Source organism: Thunnus albacares, chromosome 2, assembly GCF_914725855.1.
Source record: "Thunnus albacares chromosome 2, fThuAlb1.1, whole genome shotgun sequence".
NCBI lineage: Eukaryota > Metazoa > Chordata > Actinopteri > Scombriformes > Scombridae > Thunnus > Thunnus albacares.
In genome coordinates this window covers 25,841,129-25,859,799 of record NC_058107.1, presented here as the reverse complement: position 1 = coordinate 25,859,799, position 18,671 = coordinate 25,841,129, and the positions used below count along the sequence as shown (strand labels likewise).

The window sequence follows — 18,671 nt, the reverse complement described above, 5'->3', positions numbered from 1 at the left end:
GTCATAGTGTGCCAGCTCGACTCGAGTCATGTCTCAGCGTGACTACCCCCAAAACAATGGAAAAATGCCATAATGTTAGCAGAGCAGAGCAGTGAGCTTGTGCACTGTGCGTGGAGCAGATGACCATTTAAAGAAATCCGCCACGAGCCAACATCAGCTTGGGCTGAAAGTAAAGACAAACATTGGAAATTGAGCGTTCAAAGCAGTCTGATGCTGGTGCTTTTTACTTCTACATACGTTTACCTCATTATTTGACACTTTTCGCCACGCTCAATATGAACATCCGACATTGTACCATTATGTATATGACTGAATGAAATATGGAAGAGCATAATAGGTCCCCTTTAACAACTGTGTAAGAAAATTTCCAGTTCTGGAGTGCCATGATAGCCGAATGGTTACTCTGCGTGCGACATAACCGCAATGTCCCTGGTTTAATTCCAGCCAGGGACCTTTGTCGCATGTCATACCCATCTCTCTGTCTCTCCTGGTTTCCTGTCTGCCTTCTCACCGCCCACTATCCAATGAAGGCAAAAATGCCAAAAAAAAAAAAAATCTTAAAAAAATAAAATATCCAGTTCTCTGATAAGAAAGTTGAAAGTACAAGCCAATTTAAAAACCTTTGAGGTAGGAGTTAACTACGACTCCCAATGTGCAATGTGTTTCAACAAGAAGCATTAAATGAGGTGGAGGTGGAGGTGCAACACTAAATCAATGGAGTGCCCCTTTAAAGGATGAGTTCACAATTTTTCAAGTCTGTCTTAAAACAACAGTCAAGTGTTGCTCGCTGTAATCGTTCCTCCTATTCATACTGCCTATTAAAAGATCCCCTTCAAATGTGCTTTCAGTGTAAGTGACTGGGGCCAAAGTCCACAGTGTGTCCACACAGTCATGTTGTGCAAAAATGCGTTTAAAAGTTTATCTGAAACTTATATGAGGCTTCAGCAATCTGTGTTAGTCATATCAAGTGGATATCTGCCACATTTACAGTCTTTTTAGCATCAAATTCCCTCTTTGTGTTTCCTTTGACAGTGTTTCCCCGTTGAGCTGCACTGGAAGTTTAGTAACGAAAAGAGGGACTCTGGCACTAAAAAGACTGTAACGTTGAAAGATATCTACTTGATTTGGCTAATTTGGACAGCTGAAGCTTCATATTAGCTTCAGATAAACTTTTAAATACATTTTTGCACAGAAGGAGGCCTGTGGATTTTGGCCCCACCACTTACATTGTAAGTGCATTATGAAGGAATCTTCTAGTGGCCAGTATGAACAGGAGGAATGATTATGTCAAGAAAAACCTGTTTCAATGTCCATTTGGGCACCTGACTGTTGTTTTAAGACAGACTTGAAAATTGTGAACCTATCCTTTAAGTGGATGTGGAAGTATGGGGAAATTCATATAAAACAAATACTAATCCAATCTTCATACTTCAAAAGAGAAATAAACAAAAACAAACAGCTCGCACACTGCTGGGATCCAATTTCCACTTATTTATTGCCCCAAGGTGACGTTTTGAGCACCACTGCTCTGATGAGTCTGATAAAGAGCAGTGGTGCTCGAAACATCACCTTGGGGCAATAAATAAGTGGAAATTGGAGCCCTGCAGTGTGCAAGCTGTTTATTTTGTTTATTTCTCGATTTGCTCACTTGCAGCCCAGCGCTTGCCCTCTCTGGTTTGAATGTGTGTGTATACTCCTATCTTATACTTCAAAAGAGAGCCATAAGAATTTTAAATAAAACTACTTATACAGAACCAACAAACTCCTTATTTTTTATTGAATTAAAGGCTCTAAAATGTCTGGTTGTTTTTAAAATGGTTCAAATTATGTATAGAGCAAAAAAATCAATTATTACCTGAAAGTATCCAAAAGTTGTTTAAAATGAAAAAAGTCAGTATGATTTGAGAGGACTTTGCATGTTTAAAAAACAATTACTGAGGACCAATGTAAAAAAAATCATTGTATTTCAGTCAAAAGTGAGGTAGTAAGTTTAAAAAAATGTTTGAAAATAATTTACTGAACAAATATAAAAATGGATGGAGACAAACATTGGCATAGAAGGATAGGGTACAGGATATGTAAGTTGTTTTTGTTTTGCATTGTTTTGTTTTTGTTGTTTGATGTTACCTTTTGAGGTCAAATTGGATGTGTTTCTATAAAGGTAAGTATAATAAGCTGAAGCTTCAGCCTGCACCTTTTTTGGACTGCAGAAATCTTTAAAGGTGCAGTGTGTAGAATTTAGTGGCATCTAGTGGAACGGACTTGGCAGAAATGGAATATAATATTCATAAGTATGTTTTAATTAGTCTATAATCACCTGAAGCTAAGAATCTTTGTGTTTTCGTTACCTTAGAAGGAGCCCTTTATATATACCTACAGAGCGGATCCTTTTCAACGGAGACCGCCATGTTGCATCGCCATGTTTCTACAGTAGCCTAGAATGGACAAACCAAACAGTGTCTCTAGAGAGGGCCTTTCACATTTTTTGCAAGTTTGGCGGCCACCATATGTTCTCCTACATGTCTGGAAGGGGGAGGGGATTGGTATTCATTTGTTTGCAATCTGCAACCTCACCACTTGATGCCACTAAATCCTACACACTGCACCTTTAAGTTGTGTTGTTTTCAACTGTGGTATCTCAGCATCTGCCTTTTTGTTATGCATTTCTGTATGTAGTATGTGTTTATATGAATTTATATATTTATACATAGGATCTAATTATTTTTCTGTTATTGATTGCAGACCTAAATACATTTCATAATTTCAAATGTGGAAAGATTTCCTACTTTCCACATGAGTTCAAGACTACAAGGGGTGGAAAATAATCAATAGCCGTTCAATATACTTAAAATCAAGATTAATTGACAAGGCTGGAGAGGTTAACCTTCAGCTTTGGCATGTAGCGGCACAACATCGCCCTCTTTTGCCTCGGACATCAAATGACATGTCTGCTTTTGTCAACCAGGCGAGTCAGACAGTCGTATCGTTTGGTTCTCCTGTAGCCAGCCAGCAACAACCAGCCGCCTGAATGTAGATCCGCATGGGCTACTCCTCCTCCTCTTATCTCTCCAAATAACCCAGCGGAATCATAAGATAAGGATCCCAGGATGGTGTTAGTGCATGTCGGATATCTGGTTCTTCCTGTATTCGGCTCAGTAAGAAACAGAGGTACGGTATTAATATTAATATCGATCCAAAGACATGTGCCCTGTTTATCTTAATATTCACTGCAGCTGTTGGCTAGCTAGCTCGAGCTTAGCCGTTTGGTTAGCTTGCGTTAGCTAGCTTAAAGTTTTCGCTTAAATTACTCGCGAAAGTGCCCGAAACGTGGTACTACTTTAATTTGTATTCATGCTGATTCATATAAACCACCGAATAATGTGTATTGCCGGTTGTAATTACTCCTAATTATAATACAAAAAACCGCCGTTAGAGATAAGCTAACTGGCTCTTTGGCTCCGGCTATATCTTGGATCGGAAACATTTCTCACAAAGGATTTCACATGCAGCGAGTGTAAGATCCAAAATACGTGATGTGAAAAACACATTCCTGCACAGAGAATCGTTTTGGGACAACACCAGTAAGATATACATTTTATTCAGTCGGTTTTTAATTTTATAAACGTTATGGTGCGTTGTTTTTCTTTCCGTGTATTTGCACTGTAAAATACCGCAAAATAGACGTAGCCTCTCCAGCCAGTCAGCTTATCTGTGCCTGGATGATGTCATTTGAAGATCATCTGCTTCTGCCACAGCTCGCCGCTTTTTCCCACCGCGATTTTTTTAGTAATTATTATTCTTGTCAAACGGCCAATGTAGTAATCGATACATGGCCAGCGAGCGTCGGCTTCCCGAGGCATCAATTTTAACAGTCGCCTCTTCTGTTATTTGCTAATTGGCACTTCAGCAGCTGTTTGTTTGAAGCTGCCGAATTGCAAAAAAAAAAAGACCCGAGTCTTCCTGCACAGTTAAACACATGATAAAGCTACAGTGTAACATTAATTTCATAACAGTGGCATCAGTGATTTCATTGTGCTTTTATTTCTGTTCTTATTTCCCTGTTTCATAGTATGGAGGCTGGCTCTACATTCTGCATTTATCAGATCTTTGTCGTCCCCCCCATTGTGTAGCTAATGATCATCTGCTGCTGTGTGGTGTGGCGTGGCCTCTGCCTGTTCTCTGCATTTAGCTGTATTGTGAATCCCTTCTTCATTTCCTCTTTCCATCAGAAGACGACATTGGTATTAAAAAGCACCCCCTCCCAAGATGTATTCAGCCATAGACTTTTCCATGTTAAGCAGACTAAAAAAAAAACAACAATAGCTAACACCTAGAACAGAGCACCTTTTTTGTCTTTTTTTCTGTCAAATTGCTGTAGCACTGAGTAAACATTTTAGCTCCTTTTTTTAGATATCAGTTGAATGTCATTGTGTACCTCCCATCCAGTCTTGATAGACAACATGCTGTAAATTCCTGTAAAGTGGATACATTTTGCATGATCTCAAATACTGCACTGCATTGTTGAACACCAGAATTTGGCTCATCTTCCTTCTCTTCACACAAGGTGCAATGTACATGATGAAAGTGACCTATGATTTGGAAAAAAAACAAAAAAAAAACATGCAAATTGGAACCACATGCATGCCATATTTATTGTTAAACTCAGCATTTCAGCAAATGCTGTCATGTGATCACTGGAAATGACTGAAAGTACACTGCACCTGCACACAACAACCTGCCATAACTTGTCTCCATTTTTGTGTAATCCTTTTGTTCCCTTTGCAAATTTCAAGCTTTGAATCACACTGAATTGTCAGGGCTGTTTGCCATTTAATAGGCAAACGAGACTCTAAACATATATAAGCAGGCAAAACATGCTCACTGGTGGTTCATTATTTCCCAATTTTTCCCCACTAACATAAGGCCAAAATGCTATCCATTTCACAGGGATGCCTATTTTCCTGCACTGCTAAAGAGATCCTCTATTAGTAATAACGTCTTTATTGTTTGGTTGTGGTCTCTCTTTACCTTTTGTTCTGGTAATAGTACTTTCAATGCATGGTCACATTTATGATTCATAATTTTTGGTTTTTGTTTTACTACATTGACTAGTGAAAATCCAATGTAATCTTTCTGTAGTAAAGATGTTACCCTGCTGTACTGGAATCATGTGCTGTAGCCAACACGTCTGCTCATTGGATGCCGCTTTTGTTCTTTTTAACCCTATATGGAGCATGGTGGGCCTTGCCTTCAGTCTATGTTGTTTATTTTTGTTGCATGGATTTATACTATTATTACAAACAAATAAGAAAAAAACACAAATTCCACATATACTAATATTTTTCAATAAAGAATATAGTGTTTTTCCTAACCTTCAGTGTGCTTCTTGCTGATTTCCATTTATTGTCCTCCCTCTCCCTTGTCCCTACCTGCCCCCCTCCCCTTCCCCTCTCCCTCCACCCCCCACCCACCTCCTCCTCTCCCTCTGTGACAAAGATAGACGATTTCCACGCTTCCTCCATCACAGGGCCTGAATGAGTCTATCTGCTGTCATTCATGGTGACGTTTGAAAACGCAGTGTGCTACTTACAGTTTAGACTTGAGCCTTTGACCCACAGCAGCAAGGTCATCTCTTGTCTGCCCGGCTACAGTGACGAGGTGTCAAGCTGAAAATATTGCTGGAAAGTCATACCGCTACCTCTGTCTGGTTGTGTTCAAACAAACAAAAATCACACTGCATTTTTCAAGCGTACTCCTAGTAAATGCAATGTAGACTTTGCCTATTTCATCATGATTACAAAAAATAAATAAAATCCTGCTGTTTACATCAGAATTCGTCATGTCTTTTACCCCGTCAAATCAGATTAAACTCAAACTGTTGTGTAATTTTGCATCTTCTACTACAAGGACTGCACAATCTAAACTTTTAGCCTTCTGTAAAATTCACTGTTTGTTTCTGCCAGATGGATATAATGGAGCACAGCGTTTTGAATGTAGCTCCTCCGCATGCCTTTCTTGGGCCAAGATTTCTTTAAAACTTTCTAATAAAGGCTAAATTTGTTATTCCAATTTTTCAGCCATTTCTTAATCAAAAAGGTCTTTTCTAAGCCTGAGCGCTGTATTAAAAACATATTTCACTACAGCACAAGTAAGCCTGGCTTTTTCTCCCTGTTGAGTCTCGACAGCAGCCTGTTCGCTGCAGTTGCCAAATAGCTGTGGTTAGGGAGAGTAAAAAAAGCATTCAAGCTATTTCCTCTCGACTCCTGAATGTTCATACGGGAGAGGATCCAGTAGAGCTGTACTGTATGTGTAAGAAACAAGATACAGTAGATTTCAGAGAAGCACAGATGCATCATGTTAAATTTATCGCCTGGTTTCATTTATAGGGAGGAATGAATTGTTCTTTCAGGTCATATAGATAGAGACCTGGCACCTTAACAGTTTAATGTATATCTTCCAGACAGCCAGGTACTAATGGGTTCTCCCCTGAGTGCACTGACCCACTGTCAGCTGCAAAATTTACAAGAATTGAGCTGCACTGAAGATTATATACTGATAGTTGCAGACTTCCATCTGCTCTGATCCAGTCCCCTTTTCTGTGAATCAGAAGACCAGGAAACCAGAACCAGAGGTCAGAAATGAAATTAAAGAAATGAAAGCTCATGTTTTGTGTGCAGGAGCAAAAAAAAAAAAGCTTTTCATTTTCATGGTATTTGTGGTAACCATCATTTTCCCACCCCCACAGAAGTATTTTTCACCATAGGTAAGAGGTAGGGCTTCATTAACATGCTATATCACACACAGTGACACTACATTTCACCCACAATTAATTCCAGCTAATCTCTCCCCTCAGGTGCCTGACAACTTCTCCTTATCCTCCACAGGATCCCATTTCAACCGGCAACAGCAACAGCAGCAGCAGCAGCACAGCCATGCTACCTCTTGCCGGCACTTCCAGTTAGGTCCTCAGGCCCCGCTGCCCATGGACTTCCCCATGCCCCACCCAGGGCAGCCACAGTCAGGCATTAACCCCCACCTGGCCCCTCCCGGCCACCAGCATGGCCCTCCACTCCACCCACCCCTCAACCCCCTGCCCACCCCCCAGTTCCAGGACATCCCTGCCCCTCCCTTCCTACCTCAGGCATTACACCAGCAATACCTCCTCCAGCAGCAGATCCTCGAGGCCCAGCACCGACACATCCTGCCACCCTCCAGGTATCCACACAGGGAAATGTACAGCACAAGAGAAAATGTTTAGCTGCTCTGTTTTCAGTTAACCTCATGGTTCAAGCAGCCCGTTGGGGACTACAAACTCTTTGCAGTGACATCATATTTAAGGCCACTTCTTTTACAAACTTTTTTTTTCCAAGATGTATTCAAATGCTTGGTTATTTGTCTTAGTAGACGCACCCCAGAGAGAGTTCCTCACCAGCCCCACAGACTGCGGCCCGGCTACGAGTTTGCCCCCCCTCTTCATGTCCCTCCTCAGCCTGTGGTGCAGCAGCCCCGCTACCTGGCTGAGGGCACAGACTGGTAAGAAATGTATTGTTATAAACCTATATGCACTCGTGTAGAGGCAAACTATACCAGATATTGTTGATTTGTTGGAACAGTTGACTGTCATGATGTAGATTTAGATTTATCACCAACAGAAACTACACCAAATGATGAAACATTATATACAACTCACTTCTCTACTGATGATACTCGTTGTACTCTAACTTGGACAAGACATCCTTGTTATTTGACGGCACCACACCACCGTTTAGTCCACCAAGTTAAATTTCAGGTGCAGTTGAGTTTGAGTCAAGACCAGCTCAAAGGTTTCAAGGCCAAGCTGAAAACTAACAGAGAAAATCAGTTTCTGTTTGACAGCAAAATAAGCAAACAATGGGATCCTTCTGCCAATTGTAACATTATTGCATAAGGTATTTCCTAAGGTTTAACAGGGAGGTACAACATACTCTCAGCAGCTTTATTTGAGACACTTTAGGTCACTACAAGTTAATAATTTGATATGCAGGAGAGAAACAAACAAAAAAACAAACATGAAGTTAAAATACTCAAAGAAAAATGGCAAAGCATGAAGCTAGTTGAAGATAAATCATACATCTACCAATTCACAGATTCAGGGGTATGGAGGGAATTCTCCTGATTTATTTTTTTTATTGCACCCAGGGTTAAAAGTATATATATATACCAGTTGTACAGTGCTTTTTCTTTGTAATCTCTCTGAAGAAAGTGTACTAGTAAGCAATAGCTAGTCAGGAAATATACTATTTATAGCAAGTAAAAAAAAGCTATTACAGGGCGGTCAAGGCTGGACTCAAGCACTACAGTGCCAATTCACACACAGCCAATGTTAGTGATTCCCAACCAGGGATACATGTACCCCAGGGAGTACTTCTGCAATTATCAGAGGGTATGTGAAAGACTGTGGAGTAGCTCAGCTAATTTGAAAAAACAGAAATAAACACACAAATAGGATTACAAATTAAAGTGAATATTTATACAACATGCTGACTGCAAAGGACACACCTCCACCAACCTGAGTCAGCTGTAACACCTGAACACCACCTGCTCATCTGCTGTTGTCAGTTGTTACTAGTTCTTAAATAACATCTAGTTTGAAATGAATTCAAATGAACACATGACATTTTGAACATGACAGTCTGTGTTTATGAAGTCCTCTATCAGGGTGGTAGTACGTCAGATATAAAATGTTGGGAAACACTGGTTCAAGTAATGCTGTGGCTGTGAGGGGCTACTGCGCTGTTACCAAGAAAACGTGTGAAATAATGACTCATGTGCCATTGAGTGCCTTGTTTTTCTGTTTCTGTCCAGGGATCTAAGTGTAGATGCTGGACTGCCCCCTCACCAGTACCACATCCACCCGCTACCGCAGCACTATCAGCACTACTTGACCTCTCCAAGGATGCACCACTTCCCTAGAAACAATGCCTCAACACAAGTGGTGAGCCCTTCCGCCTCATTGCAATCAATCACTTTCATCTCGATGAACTCCCAGCGATCCTCCTCTGGGTTTCTCAGATTGATCTCGATATCTAGCAACGGGGGATGACCTGTGGTTCCGTTTCTCCGATTTCCTTTGCAGAGCTGACGCTAGCTTCTTTTTTATCTGTCATGTCCCAGGTTGTCCATGAGATCAGAAACTACCCATATCCCCAGCTGCACTTGCTGGCTCTGCAGAGTCTCAACCCCTCCCGCCACGCGTCTGCTGTTAGAGAGAGCTACGAGGTTGGTGCCGCTACTTCTCTCCTCAGCAGACACACCAGTCTACACTAATTTATCATTGTTACTCTGTGACCAATGCTCTGGACAGGCTCGAGTGTGTAACTGATTTTCTTATTTCCAATTACTCCGGGCTCCAGATGCCTCAAATGGCCCAGCTGCCTTTAATCTCATGACATTTGTTTTCATTTGAGTGGGATGCAATTGTTTTCTAAAGAGGCTCTTTCTTGTTCCTTGAAGCACCAGTTTTATTGTTTTACATCAAAATATTGCACACTTCTTCGATTTTTGCATTTGAATGTTTTTATTAAAGAAATCCCTTTTATGTGTTGTTTCCTTTGTAGGAGCTTCTGCAGCTGGAGGACAGACTGGGCAGTGTAAACCGTGGAGCAGTCCAAACCACCATAGAGAGATTCACTTTCCCACATAAGTATAAAAAGGTAAGACTGGAGGCATTTTTTACCTGCTAGCTACAGTAGGTGATAGATCTTATTGATGTGGTCTTGTGCCAGTGGTGGAAGAAGTATCTAGATCCTTTACTTAAGTAAAAGTACCAATACAGCAATGTAAAAATACTCCATAAGTAAAAGTCCTTCATGAAAAATCCTACTTACGTATTAAAGTAGAAATGAGTAAAGAAATGAGTAAAAGTACTCATCTTGTCCCTCTGACTGATATATTATTATATCTGACATCATTAGATTATTGATACTGAAGCATCAGTGTGTAAGCAGCATGTTACTGTTGTAGCTGCTGGAGGTGGAGCTAATTTGATCTACTTTATATACAGTTAGCTGGTTTAATCCAGTGGTTCCCAACCTAGGGGCTGGGCCCCAACAAAGGGTCACCAGATAAATCTGAGGGGTCGTGAGATGATTAATGGGAGAGGAAAGAAGAAAAAACAAAGTTCTGAGACACAAATCTGTTTTCAGTTTTTGGACTTTTTCTCTAATCTTTGATTTTTGGTGAAATATTGGATCATTTGAACATTTATTGAAATGGAACCATAAAAGAGGTTTAGAGGGAAAAATCACTATTTGGTGGAGCTGTTAACAGCTCATAAACTGCTCACATCTGAAATGTGATCCCAAATACACACTGCTGGTTTAATCTTTAATGATGTGTTGTATTTTAAAAGCTTGTTTTATTATCCATTGTGTCAAATCTTCATCTGAAAAGTAACTAAAGCTGTCAAATAAATGTAGTGGAGTAGAAAGTACAATATTGTATTGAAAGGTAGTGGAGTGGAAATATAAAGTAGCGTCAAATGGAAATACTCAAGTACAAGTGCCACAAAATTGTACATAAGTAAATGTACTTAGTTACTTTCCACCACTGTCTGGTACAAACGAAGCGTTGGGCAAGAAAGAAGTTGCACTGCATGTTAAAGAATGGAATAGAAAAGGGTCGGGAGGATCAAAGAGGGGAGAGCATAAGGGGGGGGGGGGGGGGGGGGGGGGGGCATCGCAACTCTCGCAGCAGTTCAAAGGTCAAACTAATTTCCGTCGGCAGATTAGTGAGACAGGTCTGCAGTGTGCACAATTCAAGGCGAGGGATGACTCATCGGGCTGTCTGCAGATATGTGCGTGAAATGAATTTTAAAAACTGTCTATACTGAATATGACCCCAATACTCGGGGAAAGAGTCAGATCATTTGGTACAGAGTGAGTGAGCAGAAGTAATTTAGTCTTTTCCATCTTTTTTTTTTTTTTTTTTTTTTCTGAGAAGCATGATTAGGTGACTCTTTTCTTTTCCTCGTCTGGGCTGACTCAGAGACACCCGTGGTGTAAACATAACACACAGCAGCACGACACACTTTTAATAATTAAAGTCTGTTTGCCTCTGCGTGGTGCTCTCTGCAGAGAATACCCCAGGACCTGAAGATGTGTCTGGATGACGAGGAGCTGGACACTGATGAGAAGTGCACCATCTGTCTGTCAATGCTGGAGGATGGAGAGGATGTCAGGTACAACCAGACTGTCATCTTTTGCTTTTTTTAAAAGAGGAAAATGCTTGATGTGCAGATGTGGATGCAACTGCGTTTTGTCAGATAATATGTTGTCTCCTGGGAATTTGTTTTACCCGTTCTGGTTCTGGATTATTTTTTGGTAAATCTGTTGGCGAGTGCTGGGTGTACCTCTATGTTTCTTGCCTGGTGAGATTTTGGTCTGACATTATGGAATGTCTCATTTGCTCATAGTATTTGTTTTTGCAGCCAACCTCTACAATGCAGTGGACCTTCACACAATGATGTGACTGAACTTTACTCCTCAGACAACACTATTCCTGCTAATTAGACCTCAGGGAGACCACTTCACATTGCCTACTTTATATAACCCTTCAGAATCGATGCACATAATCCTTAGTCTAAGCAGTTTTTAACCCTAAATTGGTTCTGCCACGTAAGTTCAAAGCATCAGGTTTGAAAATCCTATCACAGGATTTTCTTGAAAAAACTCCCTGAAGGCAACATTAGCATTTCATAAAATCTTATGATGTGTGTCCAGTGTTTTGATCTGTCTAACTGGCAAAGTGACAGAACATTTTATCTTAGTCTCTGGAAAAAAAGGACTAACTAATAAAGTAGTTGAAACTTAAGGTTGGCTAAGGTTGAGGGTATCTGGTTATATGAAAATGGACGAAGAAAATAGAGCAGAGATGCATTTAGAGTTTGGTTATGCTTAAAGCAGACTCAAAATCTCAGAGGTATGCTGTAGCACTTCATCTTTATACTATTCTAAGCCTGCAAAATATATTGTTTATGCAGCTTGTTACAGTGGGAGTCCATAAGTTCTCAATTCATCCAAGCATTCATCATACATGCTTTTGGAAAGTTTGTCTACACCTGTTTGGTTTTTTTTGATTTTTCATTTTGTCCTTGTAAAGCACTTTGTAATCTCTGGTTTTGATAAGTGCTATATAAATAAATTCTATTATTATTTAGGTGTTAGGCTTTTGAGTGTCAGTTTAAGAAAAACATATGCATTTGGTTCTGTTCACACATGGCACTAAAATGCATCTCAGGCAATAATAAGTGGACAGCTGTAAATAAATAAATTATTATTTACACTTTGAGAGATGGTGAAGGACTCCTGTGGTGAAAACTTTTATGCTCCTGAAGGACAGCATATCATGTGCATATCACATTGTTGAAGTCCATACCACACAGAAAAAATAAAAATGTGAGTTGTGAAACGAAATTTGATCACATGAGGTCACTTGAGACGCATTCTGATGTCAAATGTGAACCACAGTCAGACTCGACTGGATCTATTCTAGACACAATCTGGATACTGGACACGACAGGCCTGTAAGTCACATACATGTAGAAGTTTGAAGGCCTTTAACTTCAGCTGTTACATCCAGCTGTTAGAACTTTCCTTATTGTTTTTATTTAATGACAACATTGTAATGTATTTATAAAATACAACATATCAGACTTTGTTGTTGATAAATTGATAAAGTTCTTACTTCCTTATTGTCCTTTATCAAGATGGAGACAGGCATTCAGTATCTGACGTTGAAAAATATTAGAAAATCTGAACTGAAAAAAATGAAAATTTAAACAATTGAAAAAAATTTTTCAGGAAGAAGACTAGAGCTGTAACAAATTATTTTCTTTAAAAAAAAGAAAATTCTTAATTAATCGATTAAAAGTTTTGTCTATGAAATTTCAGAAAATTGTGAAAATTGCCCCTTATGATTTCCATAAGTCAAAGATGACCTATTTAAATTGCTTGTGTTATCCGACCAACAGTCCAAACCCCAAAGATATTTAGTTTACTAAATTAACGTATAGACTTTGGAGAAGTTTGAACCAGTAAATGTTTGGCATTGTTTGAAAAATGATTGAAACAATTACTTAATCATCAAAATACTTGCAGATTAATTTTTTCGTTGATTGACTAATCATTTTAGCTCTAAAGGAGACAAGGTCAAAAATATCATAGACACCAAAAAAAAAGAAATCTTTTCATCAAAGACAACAGTTGTAAATATCAATATACTACAAAGTTAAATATGGAAAACATGTTAACTTTCACATTCTGTTGGTGAATTCTGTCTTTCAGACATTGATTAGCCTTTGCTTTAAAGGTAGAAAGTTTTGACTGGGGCTGTAACTTTTTTATTATCAATTAATCTGCAGATGATTTTAAGATGTTTTATTTTTTTCTGAACAGCCCAAAACCCAAAGATATTCCGTCAACTATCATGTATGACAAAGAAAAGTGTTAAATCATCACATTTGAGATGCTAAAAGATTAAAAGATTACTAATTTTGGGGGCATATTTGCTTTAAAAATTACTAAAACCATTATTCGATTGTCAAATTAATTGCAGAATTTTCTGTCGATCAGCTAATTAATTAATTGACTAATCGTCACAGCTCTAGTTTTGACTCTCTTTAATCTTAGAGATTGAATCATATTGTAAACTCAAAGGAAATCATTGCTTTCCAGTTAAAACCACGCATCTCCAAATTTGGTGATTAAAATTTTTTAAGGATTAAATGTTTCTTTATTGGAAGAGAAACATCTTAAGCTAATAAACCATTTAAAAACCAGATTATCTGAAAAATGCCACACAGCTTTTTTAGCTCATGAAAAGTTGACATTTTGGAGTAGTGACGGGTATCACCACTGATTTCCCAAATTGATTTGATTCTGATTCACATTGTCACAGTTCGATTCGATTTCTGATTTGATTCAATATCAATGTTTGCACAACATTATTAGCTTAATTTTTGAGCAGCCAGAGATTGATGTCAATAATTTAACAAAATAATTTTACAAAAACTAGCTTTGTGTAATGTCTGGTGTTAGTCAGGACAGAGTGTTTTAATGTTGAAGACACTTACTGATCAGCTGATGTCTTGCTGACTCCTGCTATTGCTGCTTCAGACTGATGGTTAACGTTCCTCCTCACCATGCTGCAAGAAGTGCACTGTCCGCACTGCAAAAAATATCTTCCATATGTTCTAATGCTGATATATGAATATTCAGAGTTTGCTGCTTAATTACTTTCAGAGTAGTCTGCAGTCACATGTTAACTGGTGAAGTTAGCAAGCTGTAGGATGTTGATTAAGTCCCACAGCAGCTCCCGCCATGTTTTTTTGATGCAACTGAGGTTCACTAGTCTCTCACGTGGCCAGGTCTCATTGTGCAAAGAACCAAAGGCTGGTCATGTTAGACTAACAGGATTAAAGCTTCATGCATCCAAGGGAAAAGGCATATATTAAAAGATCAATCTCGGGATTCTATGAATCGATATTGGGTCATTCAAATGAAGATCGAGTTGAATCGGAAAATCTATTTTTTTTAAACCCAGCCCTTTTATGTAGATACATAAAATGTTAATTAACTGACTGATACATTTGTACTGCATTAATTTAAAATCCTAACCCTGTCTCTTCTGTCTCTTTAGGAGATTACCCTGCATGCACCTCTTCCACCAGGCGTGCGTGGACCAGTGGCTGGCCACCAGCAGGAAATGCCCCATATGCAGAGTGGACATTGAGACCCAGCTGACCCCCGACAGTTGATAGCACCTGTCGACTCCTGCAGCTTTGGATCTGGTCTCGTGATTCTCCATCGCCTCCCTCTCCTCTCTCTGGTGGGAGGGGGGGGGAAAGCTCTGCCAAACACCCCTCTTCCCCTCTGCATCACTCAATGAGCCTGCCTTCTGAGACAGCTGTGACAGAGGGATCAACAAAGCACACTCACCTACAACACAGCGAGGGATTGGGGTTGATGCGTAGATAGGTGGCTGGACTGAAGGTTGGTTGAATGGACTTACTGGATGTAAAAGGTAGGAACAGACACGTATGAACAGATGTGCTGAGGCTTCACACGACTCTGTCCGACTGTGCACCCTGTGTACTTTTCTCCGTACAGCTACCAAGAGAGGACACTCTGACTACCAACCACCCCAGCTTGTGTGGCGTATTAAGGCCATTTCTCTGCCACTATATCTAAACCCCTTCCCAGGCCTGTGAAAAATCCTTTAAGCTGCACTCTGCCCAAGCCCTCAGCACATCTGTACAGAACATTATCAAATGATTAGCATGAGGTTGTTTGGTGTGAGCCCTTGTAGCTGAACGCTTGTGGTGTAATGGAGTATAGTACTGAATAAGTATTTACAGAGTAACAGTGTTGTGTAGCAAGCAAAAGCCTTTTCGCTTTGAGAAATATGTTTGTGAAAAATAAAACCTACAGAGAGGGTGAATACAGCTCTAACAGTGAGAATTATCAGCGTGTTAAATCTCCATGGGCGACGAGGAGAGAGCTGGTTGTGTGTAAAAAGGCCAAAAACCCCTCGTTCTTGTCTAACATGGTTTTGGATTTACAGTTAGTAGATGCCATCAGAGTTGATGCTAAACCCGCAAACTGCAGGCATGGCTTCCAGTGATCTGTGTAGTGTCGTAGTCGGGCCTCTATAATCTAGAGCAGAGGCCTGAGATGTGCATGCTGTATGGCAGGCTTGGGCTGTGTTGTTATTGTGGAGCAGTAGAAACAGGGACTGTGTCTGTGCATGTGAACCGTATACTATGACTCCGACGATCCCACTCATTCATAGAGGAGGACAAGAATGCACCAAGAAAAAAAAAACAAAACCCTTTTCCCCACCCTCCCTTTACACCCTTCCCCACTCATCCTGAGTAGACCAAAGTTGCCCTTAGACACCGATCTCAGACCATTGTAGCATTTCTCTCCTAACGTTAGGATTCAAAGAGCTGCTAGCGGGTCTGTGTCTAACAGCAACTCCTCTCTGTGGCCTCGCTCATGGCATGATCATGAGAGGCCGGCATGGGCTTGAGGATGCAGTGCCTGAGTCTTGCCATTAGAGTGAATAAAATCTGACATTTGTATTACCTTTTACCAGAACCTTATTGCCTATCGAACAAGCACATGTGATTTCTATATACAGTGAATTGCCTCTGTTGTGTATCGGCTCCTTTCATTTCAATCTAAGTTGATAAAAGACTGTCCGGTGTTACAGGGAAAATACAAACTAGTTTGCCTGTGATATGTGCTAGAATGTGTATGATTGCCCCCCACCTCCCCCTCCCCCATGGTAGTAGTGTATGGTATTGCTAGAACAACTGTGATAATGTTCAGTGATAGAAGCCGTTTTCTCTATATCATGCATGAAACATGTCGGCGTAGTTTCACTTGAAGGAGGGTGAAAGGGAGAAAAAGCCATCCATTTGAAAAATACCAAACAATTGTTCTTAACATTAAGTTTAAAATTTTATTTCAATTGTCTTTTTCTGCCATTTCTTTTCTTTTTTTTTCATTTTACTTGTAATTTTATTTAATTTTTTTTTTTTTTAGCTCACATGCCAATTTGGACATGGTACTAATATGCCGAGTCCTTGTCCATTTTAACCACAGTGAAGAAAAAGCTGCAATGCTGCAAAAACATATTTATTGTTGTTCTAATGTAGCTTGTGTTTTGTAAATGCACTATAATATGGAGTTGCCTGATTTTTTGGTTTGGTGGTGTGGGTTCTTCTTGTCCTAGATTTTGTGTTTCTATTCAGTTCCAAGTATTTTCATGCTTCCTTGTGTATTATTGGAGGGTAACTTGACTGTTTGTGTTGCGTTTTTATTTTCTCTTTATGTATGAAACCTCCATCCAAAAAACTACAGATGGATGAAAATGGAGGTTTGCTAGTTCACATAGAATGCTGTGATTAAAGATGCCTTAAGTATTTAACAATCATTATTTATTACTAACTGTAGCTAGCTAGCTATTGTGGTGGAATATTTAATGTCTCTATCTCATAACTTTGCAATTTAATCAATATATTTATTTAAAATAACACAAAATATTAAAAAAAAGGATACCTCATTATGCATTGGTCGGTGGGGATGCTTTTGCATGCCGTCTGTGTTTTCTTTTTCAAAGGAGAAAAAAAGAAACTTGTTGAAAAATTGACTGGGTTTGTTCCCAACACATTTTCTAGCCAGCATGGTGCTGTTGATCTGGATTACATTCCATTCATTTCATCTCTTGATTTTATCTTTTCAACTGTTTTTTTTTGATGTTTCTTTTAAACACAGTCCCTGCTTTGGTCCAAAGTTAGACGACAGGGTACAGCCCTCTATCTTTTTTTTGTCTTAGTACAATTAGCTCGCTTTTGTTATGATACTGCTTTATTTCCCATATTCAGTCATATTTGATTTTATATATTTTTTTGTTTTAATTTGACCATGTTCATGATATTCCATCATATCTGGATCTCAATTTAATGCTTATTATTTTAGGACCCACATAATGAGCGGTATTATTTGTTCTTATGTATTGCTGGCAATTGCTTTGTGTGGGATTTTGGGAAGTATCTAACATGCTAACTTGAGCCATTGATCTTATTGAGCAAATTTCTGGTGTACTGTGGTTATACAATATAGATAGCGTGTTTTACACCTGGGTATAAGCTAACTACGTTTTCGGTGTGCATTTCTTATTAATACTCTACTAATCCTGCAAATTATTATAACATGGATTGGAATGAAGCTGGCTGGTCTTACTATTATTATTATTATTATTATTATTATTATTTCATTTCGTGCTCTCACTGGCCTTACCCCATGTCCTCCACAGTGTACCCCATTACTCCAGAGCGAACTGGACAGTAGCCATAGTATTAACTCAAGCTCATGAACCGGAATGAACAGTAGAACTTAAAGCACAAGCTTTTTAATGCATGTCCTTCTCAGGTTTTCCTATGTGTATGTGGGAGTAGCTCTGTAGATGTGTTTAATATGATGCTGTACCTTCTTGAATATTTCAGATGTTTCTTTGCTGCTGAAAAAATGTTGATTATTAACCTGCCAGTGAAAAAGGGAAGTGGCCATCTTTGTACAACACACTGCTGTTTTGCTGTAACCGCGCAATGTTTTATGATCTTGAGTATTTTATAGAAAAGTAGAAGTATGTATCAATAATATGAAAGCAATAGCTAAATCATAATGAAGAATAACATGATCAGTGAATATTGTGGAAAATCTTTAGATTCACTTTGGGTGGATTTTGTACTGTATTTATTACTAATGATGATGCAAAAAGTTGCATAGCTTAACCCAAACTGTTCTGTCTCTTTTTTATTTATTGTCTTGTATATGATCTTTTTGTATGTGTTTTTCAAATAAACTGCCTAAAATGCTGAGAACAAATCTAATGTACGGTGTTTTTTGGTGCTTGCTGTATTTATTTACCATAAAAATACATGAACTCTGTACACCGTTCTGTACACACATCTATCACATGTCTGTCCTTCTTGGAAGAGGGATCTCTCCTCTGTTGCTCTTCCTGAAGTTTCTCCCATTTTTTTTCTCTGTTAAAGGTTTTTTTTATGGAATTTTTCCTTATCTGATCGAGGGTCTAAGGATAGAGGATGATGTACTGCTGTACAG

The 18,671-nt window shown here is 39.2% G+C and overlaps 1 protein-coding gene across 5 annotated transcripts; it reads left to right on the top strand.

Annotated features, from left to right (window-relative positions):
- The first annotated feature begins 2,271 nt into the window (after positions 1 to 2,271).
- On the top strand, positions 2,272 to 18,427 carry rnf165b (ring finger protein 165b). 5 transcript variants are annotated; one of them, XM_044375027.1, is made up of 8 exons: positions 2,272 to 3,168; positions 6,885 to 7,215; positions 7,402 to 7,533; positions 8,845 to 8,974; positions 9,154 to 9,258; positions 9,597 to 9,692; positions 11,115 to 11,218; positions 14,677 to 18,427. In XM_044375027.1, the coding sequence occupies exons 1-8, from the start codon at positions 3,108 to 3,110 to the stop codon at positions 14,792 to 14,794; spliced, it is 1,077 nt and encodes a 358-aa protein (XP_044230962.1). In that variant the 5' UTR covers positions 2,272 to 3,107; the 3' UTR covers positions 14,795 to 18,427. The 5 variants fall into 5 exon arrangements, 4 of the variants coding, with proteins under 4 accessions (XP_044230962.1, XP_044230969.1, XP_044230955.1 ...); XM_044375034.1 differs by having other exon boundaries at positions 2,272 to 3,173; positions 6,908 to 7,215; positions 7,405 to 7,533; XM_044375020.1 differs by lacking the exon at positions 2,272 to 3,168 and adding an exon at positions 6,502 to 6,770 and having other exon boundaries at positions 7,405 to 7,533.
- The last annotated feature ends 244 nt before the right edge of the window (positions 18,428 to 18,671 follow it).